The sequence below is a fragment of the Scyliorhinus canicula genome, chromosome 13 (genome assembly GCF_902713615.1).
Source record: "Scyliorhinus canicula chromosome 13, sScyCan1.1, whole genome shotgun sequence".
Taxonomy (NCBI): Eukaryota; Metazoa; Chordata; class Chondrichthyes; order Carcharhiniformes; family Scyliorhinidae; genus Scyliorhinus; species Scyliorhinus canicula.
The window spans coordinates 41,833,870-41,845,908 of record NC_052158.1 but is presented as its reverse complement, the minus strand read 5'-3'; the positions used below and the strand labels follow the sequence as shown (position 1 = coordinate 41,845,908).

Genomic DNA, 12,039 nt, shown 5'->3' with positions numbered 1-12,039 from the left:
TGGTGTATATGGATTTCAGTAAAGCATTTGATAAGGTTCCCCACGGTCGTCTATTGCAGAAAATACGGGGGCTGGGGATTGAGGGTGATTTAGAGATGTGGATCAGAAATTGGCTAGTTGAAAGAAGACAGAGGGTGGTGGTTGATGGCAAATGTTCAGAATGGAGTTCAGTTACGAGTGGCGTACCACAAGGATCTGTTCTGGGGCCGTTGCTGTTTGTCATTTTTATAAATGACCTAGAGGAGGGCACAGAAGGTTGGGTGAGTAAATTTGCAGACGACACTAAAGTCGGTGGAGTTGTAGACACTGTGAAAGGATGTTGCAGGTTACAGAAGGACATAGATAAGCTGCAGAGCTGGGCTGAGAGGTGGCAAATGGAGTTTAATGTAGAGAAGTGTGAGGTGATTCACTTTGGAAAGAATAACAGGAATGCGGAATATTTGGCTAATGGTAAAATTCTTAGCAGTGTGGATGTGCAGAGGGATCTCGGTGTCCATGTACATAGATCCCTGAAAGTTGCCACCCAGGTTGATAGGGTTGTGAAGAAGGCCTATGGTGTGTTGGCCTTTATTGGTAGAGGGATTGAGTTCCGGAGCCATGAGGTAATGTTGCAGCTGTACAAAACTCTGGTACGGCCGCATTTGGAGTATTGCGTACAGTTCTGGTCGCCTCATTATAGGAAGGACGTGGAAGCTTTGGAACGGGTGCAGAGGAGATTTACCAGGATGTTGCCTGGTATGGAGGGAAAATCTTATGAGGAAAGCTGATGGACTTGAGGTTGTTTTCGTTAGAGAGAAGAAGGTTAAGAGGTGACTTAATAGAGGCATACAAAATGATCAGAGGGTTAGATAGGGTGGACAGCGAGAGCCTTCTCCCGTGGATGGAGGTGGCTAGCACGAGGGGACATAGCCTTAAATTGAGGGGTAATAGATATAGGACAGACGTCAGAGGTAGGTTTTTTACGCAAAGAGTGGTGAGGCCGTGGAATGCCCTACCTGCAACAGTAGTGAACTCGCCAACATTGAGGGCATTTAAAAGTTTATTGGATAAGCATATGGATGATAATGGCATAGTGTAGGTTAGATGGCCTTTAGTTTTTGACTTCCCATGTCGGTGCAACATCGTGGGCCGAAGGACCTGTGCTGCGCTGTATCGTTCTATGTTCTATGTTCTATGAGTTCCAGAGGTTTGAATGAACAACAGTGAAGGAACAATGATACCTTTCTAAGTCAGGATGGTGAATGATTTGGAGGGGAACTTCCAGGTAGTGGGGTTCCCATGTATTAGCTGCCCTTGTCCTTCTAGATGGTAGTGGTCGTGGGTTTGGAAGGTGCTGTCTAAGGAACCTTGGTGAGTTCCTGTAGTGCATCTTGTAGATGGTACACACGGCTGCCACTGTTTGTCGATGGTGGAGGGAGAGGATGTTTGCAGCAGGGGTGCCAAGTAAGAGGGCTGCCATGTCCCGGATGGTGTTAAGCTTTGTGAATGTTGCTGCAACTGCACTCTTGCAGGCAAGTAGACAGTATTCCTTGACACTCCTGACTTGTGCCTTGTAGATGGTGAACAGGCTTTAGGGAGTCAGGTGGTGAGTTACTTGCAGCAGGAGTCCAGCCTTTGATCTGTTCTTGTAGCCACAGTATTTATTTGGCTGGGTGCAGTTCAGTCTGGTCAATGGTAACCCCCAGGATGTTAATCGTGGGGGGTTCTGCAATGATAATGTCATTGAATGTTAAAGGGTGACAGATATAGTCATTGCCTGCCACTTGTGCGGCATGAATATTACTTGCCATTTGTCAGCCCAAGCCTGATTTTTTTTCCAGGTCTTACTGCATTTGGACATGGGCTGCTTCATTATCTGAGGAGTTGCGAATTATGCTGAACATTGTGCAGTGATCTGCGAACATCCCCACTTCTGACCTTAGGAAGGAAGGAAGGTAATTGGTGAAGCAGCTAAAGATGGTTGGGCCCAGGACACTCCCCTGAGAAATCCCTGCAGTGATGTCCTGGAACTGAGATGGTTGACTTCTGACAGCTACAACCTTCGTCCTTTATATTAGGTATGATATAACCAGCGGAGTATTTTCTCCCTGATTCCCATTGATTCCAGTTTTGCCAGGACACCTGATGCCACACTTGGTGAAAAGTTGCCTTAATATCAGGGGCAGTCACTCTCACCTCACCTCTGGAGTTCAATATAATCAAACAATAATAACAATGATCTCTCAAATTATCACCAAATATTGAAAAAAATGGTTAATAATTGGTTTATGTTGTTTTTCACTGTCTCCATATTATTGGAAATAATAATGAGATATTTATCCTTCTGTTCCATTAGACTGATCAAATTTAGGATCTAAATATTCAGGTACAATTTTGCGCTAAACTTGTTCATCAGGAAAGTGATGACTAGATCAGAGACAAAGCTGGCTTCGTATCATGTTCTCCCTCTCTCCAATTTCACTCTCCATTGAAGTTGAGAGACAGTAACAATGACCAGGGTGTTCCACTTGGTCCCATGTCTTTCCAGTTTGAAAACTTTAAGTTTAAAATTTCCCTGCATGAAGTCTGGAATATCTGATGTTGGATTAACTATACTGGAACAGGGTTAATAACCTGAGACCCAACAATCGGAAGATAGTTAGTGAGGGATAAAACAAGCATTCAGGTCAGTCAATCATGTTAAATTCTGATATTAACGTTGTGTTCATTGGTCACCACACAATAGTGACCATCAATATTTTGTTACCTTAGTCCTACTTCCCTTCCAATTTGTTAACTTTACTAGACGATTTGTAGAATTATCATGGATGTTCCTGACTATTCCTGACCAGATAATTCAAAAATATCACATAGCAGAGATATCAGTTCCCATGGTTGAAATAACAACCCAAATTGGACACCTCCCATGATGCAGTTTTCTCATCAGATACCGATAACTTATACAGATTTGCTCCTTGCATTAACACATCTCCCCATAAATATACCACAGGCTATACTTCTGCCAATATGCAAAATACTTGTGCCATATAATCCCTGACAAGAACAAGTTTTATTCTTATCCTGAACTTGACCCATTGGATAGATGATGATATTCCTCCTGGATCCTATTGGCTGGGGACAATTGGTTATCCCATGTTGCTTGGGGAATATGAGCTCCCTCAATGAGGGGGGGAGAGTGGGTGGAGCAATTACTAGCAGTGTAGTTGTATAAATAGAGCAGGCCAGTGTGGTACTGGCCAGAGAGGGAACCAATGATGAACTGCTGCTGTGTACATAGTGTTGTAAATAAAGGTACTTTCTGTTTGACTCTACAAATGTGTGCTGGATTCTTTGTGGCCTTCTTATTTGTATCCCAATTTTGAGTGCAATTCCATGTATGGGTCATATTCAGTTCATCTCTGTGAAATTTCAACTTGCATCAAAAACCCAGTATTAGATTAACAGATGGAAGCACATATGCCCTCAGCTTTTATGCAATGGGGTCATTCAAGGGTGAGATATGTGGCATCTCTCAGTCATCCACACATAAGTGCATCTGTGAGGTCACGGACGCACTCTGCTCAAAGGCTTCAAACGTTATTAATTTTAACCTGGACTAGGCCCAGCAAGATGAGAGGGTTATGGGATTGGGCATCATAGCTGGTCAGCCACAGGTGGAGGGGGTGGTCAGGAGGCAGTGGTGTTGTGGTAATGTCACTGGACTAGTAATCCTTTCATAAACCAGAGACCCAAAGTAATCCTCTGGGGACCCGGATTTGAATCCCACCGTGCATCCTTGGGCAATCACAAATCCCTGGAATTTTCTAGGGTCACTCCAGCTGCAGGGAAGGCTTGTAGGGGACAAGGGATAACCCCTGACCTTGGCTGATGATGCCAGTACAGAGGCCAGAGACCGGAGCAGAGCATGGTACACCAAGGCTCACAGTGCAACCCGGTCTGTGATAGAGTGGTACATTGGCCTCTTCAAGACTCATTTCCGCTGCCTCAACTGGTCCGGAGGGGCCCTTTAGTACAGCCCGCACAGAGTCTCCCACATTGTGGTGGTCTCCTGTGCCATACATGACCTGCCTCAGCAGCAAGGCGACAACCTTCATGGGAACACCTGAAGGAGCGACACGTGGCATCGGAAGAGGAGAACGTCCAGGAGGGAGTTGATGAAGAGGCCGATGAGGAGCTAGACGATGAAGGCCAGGCAAGGACGAGGGTGCACATAGGCAGGAGGATCAGAGATGCCCTCATCGCTTCCTGCTTCATGCAGTATGACCAGCATGTTGTCCAACAGTGCAACAAGCCCCTTCCCCCCTCAGTCTGTCATGACCCCTCCGCGACCATGGGATGAAGGTTGTAGAAACTTTACTTAACAAGGTGTTGGGGCTGGGGGATCTTTGAGTGCCTGCAGCCCAGTTGCCCAGTCAGCGCAGCAGGGTGATGACAACTCGCCGTGAGGTGTGTGATGTTCCTGAGCAATTGCTTCTCTCTGACTCCTGTCTGTTTGCGGCCATCTGGCTTACTCCCTGGCTCATGTCTGAGTGAGGTTCAGCCCTAACTTCCTTTGTCCCTCAGCACAAAGAGGGGGAATTAGAGGTGTCTGGAGATCACTGATTCATGCCTATTCGTATCATAACAAATGAAACGTTTATGATGAGTGGACCCAACCCAATTGAAGGTCAGTAAGAAGAGCTGTGTCCAGATGGGGAGAAAGACTATGCACTGGGAGGAGGGTTGAAGAATGTGAGGCCTGAAGGTGAAGAGCAATAATATTCACGACAATGACATGTGCAGATGTGACAAGGTATGATAATAATCCCCAACTAGCTGTGCCTAGCTTCACCCGTGCCCACGCTGTGCCCTTACAATTCTTTACACTTGGGTACCCTCCCACGATTTCTAGTTGTATTCCCAGGATGCTGAGGTGGAGGTGGCCGGCTGCCTTCCACGCCCTGTTGCTTGTGATACCTTTGGTGGGCATCCTCTGAAGGGTTGGGGCCTGGAGGTCCCCGGTCTACTTTCGGGAGGTGGCAGTTGTTGGGTGAAAATATTCACAAGCAGACCTTTGAATGAGTAAAGAAGCAGTTTATTATATCAGAGCTCTGGGAGAAAGGCCTTAGACTCCTCAGTCTTTGTCAGCGCACTTTCTCGCTTGAGCTAAGGTTCACATTGGGTTAATATACAGATTCAAAGGGCGGAGTTAGCTCGTACTCACATTTACATACAACCAATCAGCTTTATTCATGTCACAATTCATTATATATGCAGTCAATCAATTTTCTTAGTATCCCAGTTTGGGTCATATATGGTTAAAGTGGGTTGGTGTCTTACCCCTAACTTCATGCAGAAGTCACTCAAAACTAACATAAAGTTATGTCTCCTGCCTGCATCTGGAGACCTTGAGCCATTGAGGATACATTGTGCTTGTTGTCCTGTGGAGCTGTTATCAGTGGCTGTTAATACTCCCTAGAAATACCCACATCTGGGTCCCATTCAAAGAGGTTGTTTATACAGTTTGTAACTTAACCCAGCTAATGATTGTTCAGGTAGTGGCGAGTTCAGCTAACAGCCATTTTGTGTTCTTTCTGATATTAGTAATTCTTGGGTTACATAATCACAAGCATTGTGTATACACTATCTATTCCTACAAATTGCCTCTTATACAGGCATATAAGCTAATGAGTACCTTTTGTCTAAAACCTTCTTTCTAAATCTGACTTCAACTACTGTTTTGCACAAAGAGCTACAAAACACAAAATGTTCCCACAACATCAGTATTGCCGTGTCGCCCTGTTCTGTCTGCTGAACTGGTCTCAGGAAAGGGGTATTCAGATTGGGTGGACACTCCCAGGCTTCCCTGGGATATGCTCCAGCAGATCCTCCTCCCTCGGGGTGCTCATAGGCCGCTGAGTTACTCCAGGGGATGGAGGGGAAGCTGGAGTGAGCTCAATGCCATCTGGGGCTGATAATCCTGCAGGTCATGCTGATCTGCACCATGCAGTTAAACCCCTCAGCCAGGATCCTCAGGGACTGAGCCATGCTTCGACGTTCTCCCATCATGGATCTGATCTGTTGCCCCAGGCTTTCCACTGCGGATGTCACCCTTGCAGTGGTGGCCTGAATTGCCAGCAACATTTCGTGTCACAAAAGGCTTTCGGACTCCTCCATTTGGTATGGCGTATTTCACATGGGGGAAAACAAATTCAAGTGTCTGAAAATTGCAGTCTGACTCGTGTTGCTGAAGACAGTGGGAATCGCACCGATTTTCTTGCTGAAAATGACACTCCTGGCGAGATTTTCTGGCCTCCCTGTGGCGTGTTTGCCAGTGAATTTCCCATTGAATCCACCCCACTCCACCGGGAAATCCATTGGAAGAGGTGCGCCGTCGACAGGACCAGAAGCATGAATAGCTGGCAAAGGAAGATCGCGCCCTTTGTCATTCTTTAGGAAAATTCCACCCTTTGTTTTTAGTTTCTCATTAATCTCCCTGATCCAGCTCATTGCAGTGATCAGTAACCAGACGATCCTCCACTGCTTTATTTTTGTAACCATTTTTCTCCTTTTCACTCCAAACTCACTGCGTTACAATTGAAAACTGGGACAACACTGACATGGACTGCATCGGTCTCAAGGGAAATTGAGGGTGGACAATGAATTCTGGTCCAGCTGCTTTTTTTCTCCATATATTTCTAGACTTCCACTTTCTTCTTAATCCAGCCTATTGCAATATTTTAACTGCCACAAGCTTTCTTTCTCTGGATTATTCCCTCACTGTCATCTTCTGCCTTTGATGTCGCTTTATCCAGAGAATTGCTGCTCTTCTCCTGAAAATAGATCTCTTTGTTTTTCTTTTGATTTGGAAAATGAAGATTTTCCATGTCTCACCCTTCTGGCAACCAAAAATAAGCTTTTCATCTCTTTGGCTTCTGATGGCAGTTTATTGGAGTTTTCTCGCACCAGCAGACAAAAAGGTCTCTGGTATGTGATCATTTGAACACATTGTCAATTTGGCAATTTACAGGGTGGGTTTTTCCATTTAGCCAACAAGTTCAAAGAATCGTAATTCTTCCACGTCGGTCATGCTGAAGTTTACAACAATAAAAAAAGATTCTGTACCCTAGAGAGTTATTTAGATCAGCGATGTAGAATTGATTCGATCAACCAAGAGAACGGAGTTCTCCAGCTTGGAACCTCTGGATATAGTTAGGTTAATTAATGAGCAAAGCAGCTGTTCTCCATGTAGGAGAACGCTGGATAGAGTTAGTCCAATCAGTAAAGTTAAAGCATAAAAATCAACTGGGTGAAACATCAGCGTCCCAACTTTGAAACAGTTGTATGATATTAAGATTTATCAACAACCTCCAAGTTAATTGGTTTTCTGAGTGATCCATTGGCACACAGCAGACACCATTCCTTTCAATCCTTTTCTTTCCTTTTGCCTTTTCTTTACAGCTTGATATTCTTTCCATTCCTCTGGAAACAGCTCCTCTTTCCCAGAAACTTTTGCTATTAACTGAGCCTGTTTCTTGACTTCATTCAGGGACTGGATTCTCTCCATGAACCCAGGTTTAGCCTCCTCTTTCTCAGATTGAATCAGCAAATCAATGTAAACTGGGGTTGATAATGGGTTTGGTCGGAGAGCGATTTCTTCAAGTCTTAAAATGCTTTGTGATGATTTTTCAATCAGTTCCAACACGACATCCTGAACATCATCAAATTCCTGCTGAAGTTTCTCCATGATGTTCTGCTGTGTCATCTTTTCACCAGATGCCTTTTCATACTTTTCCTTCAGCTCACTGTATGTCCTCTTCTCCTTTCTGGTTTCATATTCAAATCTGTACTTTTGGTTGAAATGATCATTCCAAATACAGTTACCAGGACAGACTGTGCAGCGACCATTTCTGCCCATTGCTGCACATCCCCTTTTACCATCATCATTAGGGATTCCACAGGGATAGTGACAGGTGAAGCGACATTTCTGACAGTTGGTTATATAACTACCGCTCCCACTGATGTTTATCTGGACTGGAATTATGAATTCAATGTCATATTCAAAATCTTTATTTGCATCCAGATCGACCTGGTGTTGGTTCAAAGCCTGTTTTGTCTTCCTGATCTCCTCCAGTTTTGTCAGACCTGCTGTGATCTGAGGCTGTAATCCCGCGATCGCAGCCTCCAGCTGCTGACGCTCCACCAGGACCTCCTTTGTTAAGAGTAAACTCTTTGCTTCCATTTTGTTTAGAGCTCTAAAGAATTTCTTCATACTGTTTGATCCCATCTTCCAGAACATTGCATCAAAGTTATCGTTCTCTTCCTCGTCTTCGCTGTCATCAGAGCTCCTCTTATTGGCAGAGTTTCCAGAAGCTAAACTTTGAGCAAATATGGCTGAATTGTTGAATTTGAAGTGAACTGGAAAACCTTTTTTATCTTTGGGACACGGTACCTCAGCAACATTGATGGCCTCCAGAATGGGGGGAACCTGTCCATCTGCAAATGTCACCAGGATTTGGATGTTCTCAGCAATATCTTTACCAAAAATGGAAAGAATTGAATCAAAGACATATTTCTGTGCATGTGTCAGACGAGCCAATGAGGCTTGAGCAACAAAACACACGGCATCAATCTGATCAATACCATCTGGGGAAGTAAAGAACTCTCGGATCTGATCAGTGATCAGTTTATCTCGGGTTATCCCCCTGGTATCTCCGAATCCCGGTGTGTCAATGATAGTGAGAGAGTAATCAATCTGGAATCCTTTTCGATGGTGGAGTTCATAGGCAGCGATTGAGGATGTCTGACTTTCAGCCTGGGATCTTCCTGTTCCTTCATCTATTAATTTATATCTGAAATTGTCCTCCCATTCCACACCCAGGATGTAGTTGATCATTCCATTGATGAGGGTTGTTTTTCCTGCTCCTGTTGCTCCAAGAACCATTATTGTCCTGGCACTGTGTGTTGTGGTTGGTTTTCCAAAGGAGCATTTTACACGGTGTCCATCCTTGTCAAGTTTCTTCTTCTTTAAGGGGAGGGTGTAAATGGAAGGGTTCCCATTGGCTGTTAATGTACTTTCTCTGCGAAGTTTCTCAGCCAGTCTCGTTGGTTCATTTTCTGTTTTTATTAAAACCTCATCACTTGGTTCACTGGAACCTCCTTCTCCACAGACAGCCGACACTCGCACTCTGTAGGATGTCTTGGGTTTCAATCCCTCTAAAGTATAACGACATTTACTATCTGTTGTCCTTATTTCCTCCCATAATCCATTCTCTGTGCTGGAAGTAACTGTATTTTCTTCTCTATATTCTATCCTGTACTGAACTAGATCAACACCAGCTCCAATCTCAGTCGGCTTGTTCCACGTGAATGTTGCATCATACCAGTAAACCTGGAGTGTTAAAGGTTTACCAGGTGGACTTGTAGGAAGTGTGGTGACACTGTAACTCTCACTGACCATGCTGACCCCTGCCTTGGTCACTGCTCTGTATTGGAAATGATATTCCTGGTGTGGCTGTAACCTGGATATTGTGAAGGATTTGGATGTATCGGATGTATCCACAGTTGTCCATTCCTCCTGTTGGGTAGCTCGGTACTCCACCCTGTACCCAACAATCTCACCAGCTCCGTATCTCGGTGGCTGGAATTGGAGGGTCACACTGTCATGTGTTGTTCCACTAACCACAGGTCTCTCCGGCTGTGATGGGGGTTCGAAGCAGTGACTGACCACAAAACCTCTCTCATACAGGTAAATTGATGCTCCCACATTACTGTCATCCTGCACAGAAGCAACAATGAACTTTGTTTTCCCTCGCGCTCTGTTGGCTGTGGAAAAATCCAGGAATAAGCAGGAGCGCTCCCTCATCTTCTGGGATACAGACACTGAGTTAAACCACTGCTGGGTGTGATGTTCTGTACTAACCTGGTCAGCAGGATTTGGGATCTGCATTTTCTCAGCTGTGTGAGATTGTAGGTAACTGTTTGCTTCTGACAGATAGAAATCCTCTTGATGCAGTGATGTGAATGTGAAACAGACCACATACTCTGTCTGTGAATCCAAAATTTCTCTATCCAAATCACTCCTTGATTTCACAACGTGTATATCTTTCAATATTGAGAGATAAGATTTCACCACATTCATTTCCCTCTCCTGGTCATCCAGCCATTTGATCAGTGACTGGTGTTTGAATGGTGACTGTTCCTTGTTCTTTAAAATATCCACCAGTAACCCTTCCTCCACTCCACCCCCACGGATAGATGGTAAAACTCTGGCTAAAGTCTTCTGGAAAACCAATTTGTGCTCCAGACACATCTCACGGAATTTCATTATCCTGTTCCCAATCTCTGGAAATTGAACAATGACACTGTCTCTCATCATATCATTGCATCTCATCACTGCCTCATTGAGCTGCTCCAGCACAGACTGGGAGCGATTGACCAGTCCGACACTGATGTCTCGTACCAGCTGAGCAGCTTTGGAGTCCAGTTTGTTGAGTGGGTAGAGCCAGACTCTCATGGGCACTGTGTGCTCTCCATCCCGTCCCAGTAACTTTGGGAGGGTTCTGTAGATGTTAATGGCATCTTGGAATGTGGTGGGATTGTTTTCCAGGGAGAAATCCCCATAAAAGGTGCAGTTGAATTTCTGGGAATTGGATTTTTGTTCATCTGTCATTTTTAGGGAGGCCTGACCCTCAATTGCGATCCCAGGAATAATTTTAACTATAACTTCCAGGTTACCCTGAATATCCTGCACGTTCTCTGACGAAGAAACCTCTTGATCAAACACAAAGAAAGCCTGAGCTCCATACAGCACTGCTGTAACCACGTGAGTTGCTGTTCCCTGATCAAACACATACGGGTGTGTTACATTCTGCCTCCCTAAGTGACTCATTGTCAGCTGCTCAAACCTGGTTGTTGTTTGATATTGAAGGGTCACTCGGGCCTGCTGCTTTGATCTCTTTGTGTCACTGAGATATTTTGCAGATCCTTTCACCTGGATCAATCCACCTAAGAAACTTGCTCTCAGTGATCCGTTCACATTCAGTGCAGATGCTTTTGTTTCAATAGAGTCAGAAGCGATGATGTGAAACTCAGTATTAGGCTGAGATTGAACATTCAGGTCAGTCTGCAGTGCCTTCAATTCCCACAGTGTTAAACCTACAAGAGAAAAATTGACCTTAACATTCATTTTCCATTGTAGATCATGAGAGACATGAGGTGAGGATAAAAGGAACAACAACTCAGAGCCTGAGAGCTATGAAGAGAGGTGAACCAGAGACTGTGATAAAAGGTGCAGTAACTGAGGATGTGAAGCAAGGGTTAATAGCTAGAAAGAGCCAGAATGACTGGGATACATTAGTGGAAAATCACAAAGTAGAGGAATGTGTTATTGAAGCCATTGAAGGAGAATGAACTTACTCAGAGAAGGGAGTGATATTTGAAGTCGTGAGCCGACTCATGACTATAAGCCAAACAGCCTTGAGAAACAAGGCGCATGGCCGGATGACAGGAGATGAAATGTGGGAGCCGCTTGCAACTATAGCTAACACTTGTTAATTAAGCTAAAACTGCTACATTATCATGTGCCAATAGATAACCTCAAAGTCTGTAAAATCATGCACTGGAACTATTGCAATAACAAATGTAGGGCGGGATTCTCCGTTGCCCGTCGTAACGCGGGTTTCCGGCGAGAAAAATCGGTGTTAATGACTCCGGCGTCGGGGCCTTCTTTAAGGCCGCTATTCTCCGTTCCCGGAGGGGCTAGCAGCTGACTGACGCGATACGCGTCAGTTTCACCAGCTGCGGAAGTGGTGAGACCCGGCGTTTTTTGGAGGATAAGGAGGAGAGAGACAGACCCGGCATTTGGGGGGGGGGGGTGTGTTCCGGCATTTGGGGGGGGGGTGTGTTCCGGCATTTGGGGGGGTGGGTGGGGGGGGGGGTGTGTTCCGGCATTTGGGGGGGGGGGTGTGTTCCGGCATTTGGGGGGGGGTGTGTTCCGGCATTTGGGGGGGGGGTGTTCCGGCATTTGGGGGGGGGGGTGTGTTCCGGCATTTTGGGGGG

General features: G+C 45.2%; 1 protein-coding gene across 2 annotated transcripts in view; it reads right to left on the bottom strand.

The window, feature by feature from the left end:
* Positions 1-5,052: 5,052 nt before the first annotated feature.
* LOC119976518 overlaps positions 5,053-12,039 on the bottom strand; it is a 43,307-nt gene continuing 36,320 nt past the window's right edge. For both annotated transcript variants that reach the window (XM_038817062.1, XM_038817064.1), the window contains exon 3: positions 5,053-11,136. In XM_038817062.1, the coding sequence (XP_038672990.1) occupies positions 7,355-11,136 (3,782 nt within the window). In that variant the 3' untranslated portion in view covers positions 5,053-7,354. The remainder of the gene's footprint in view (positions 11,137-12,039) is intronic.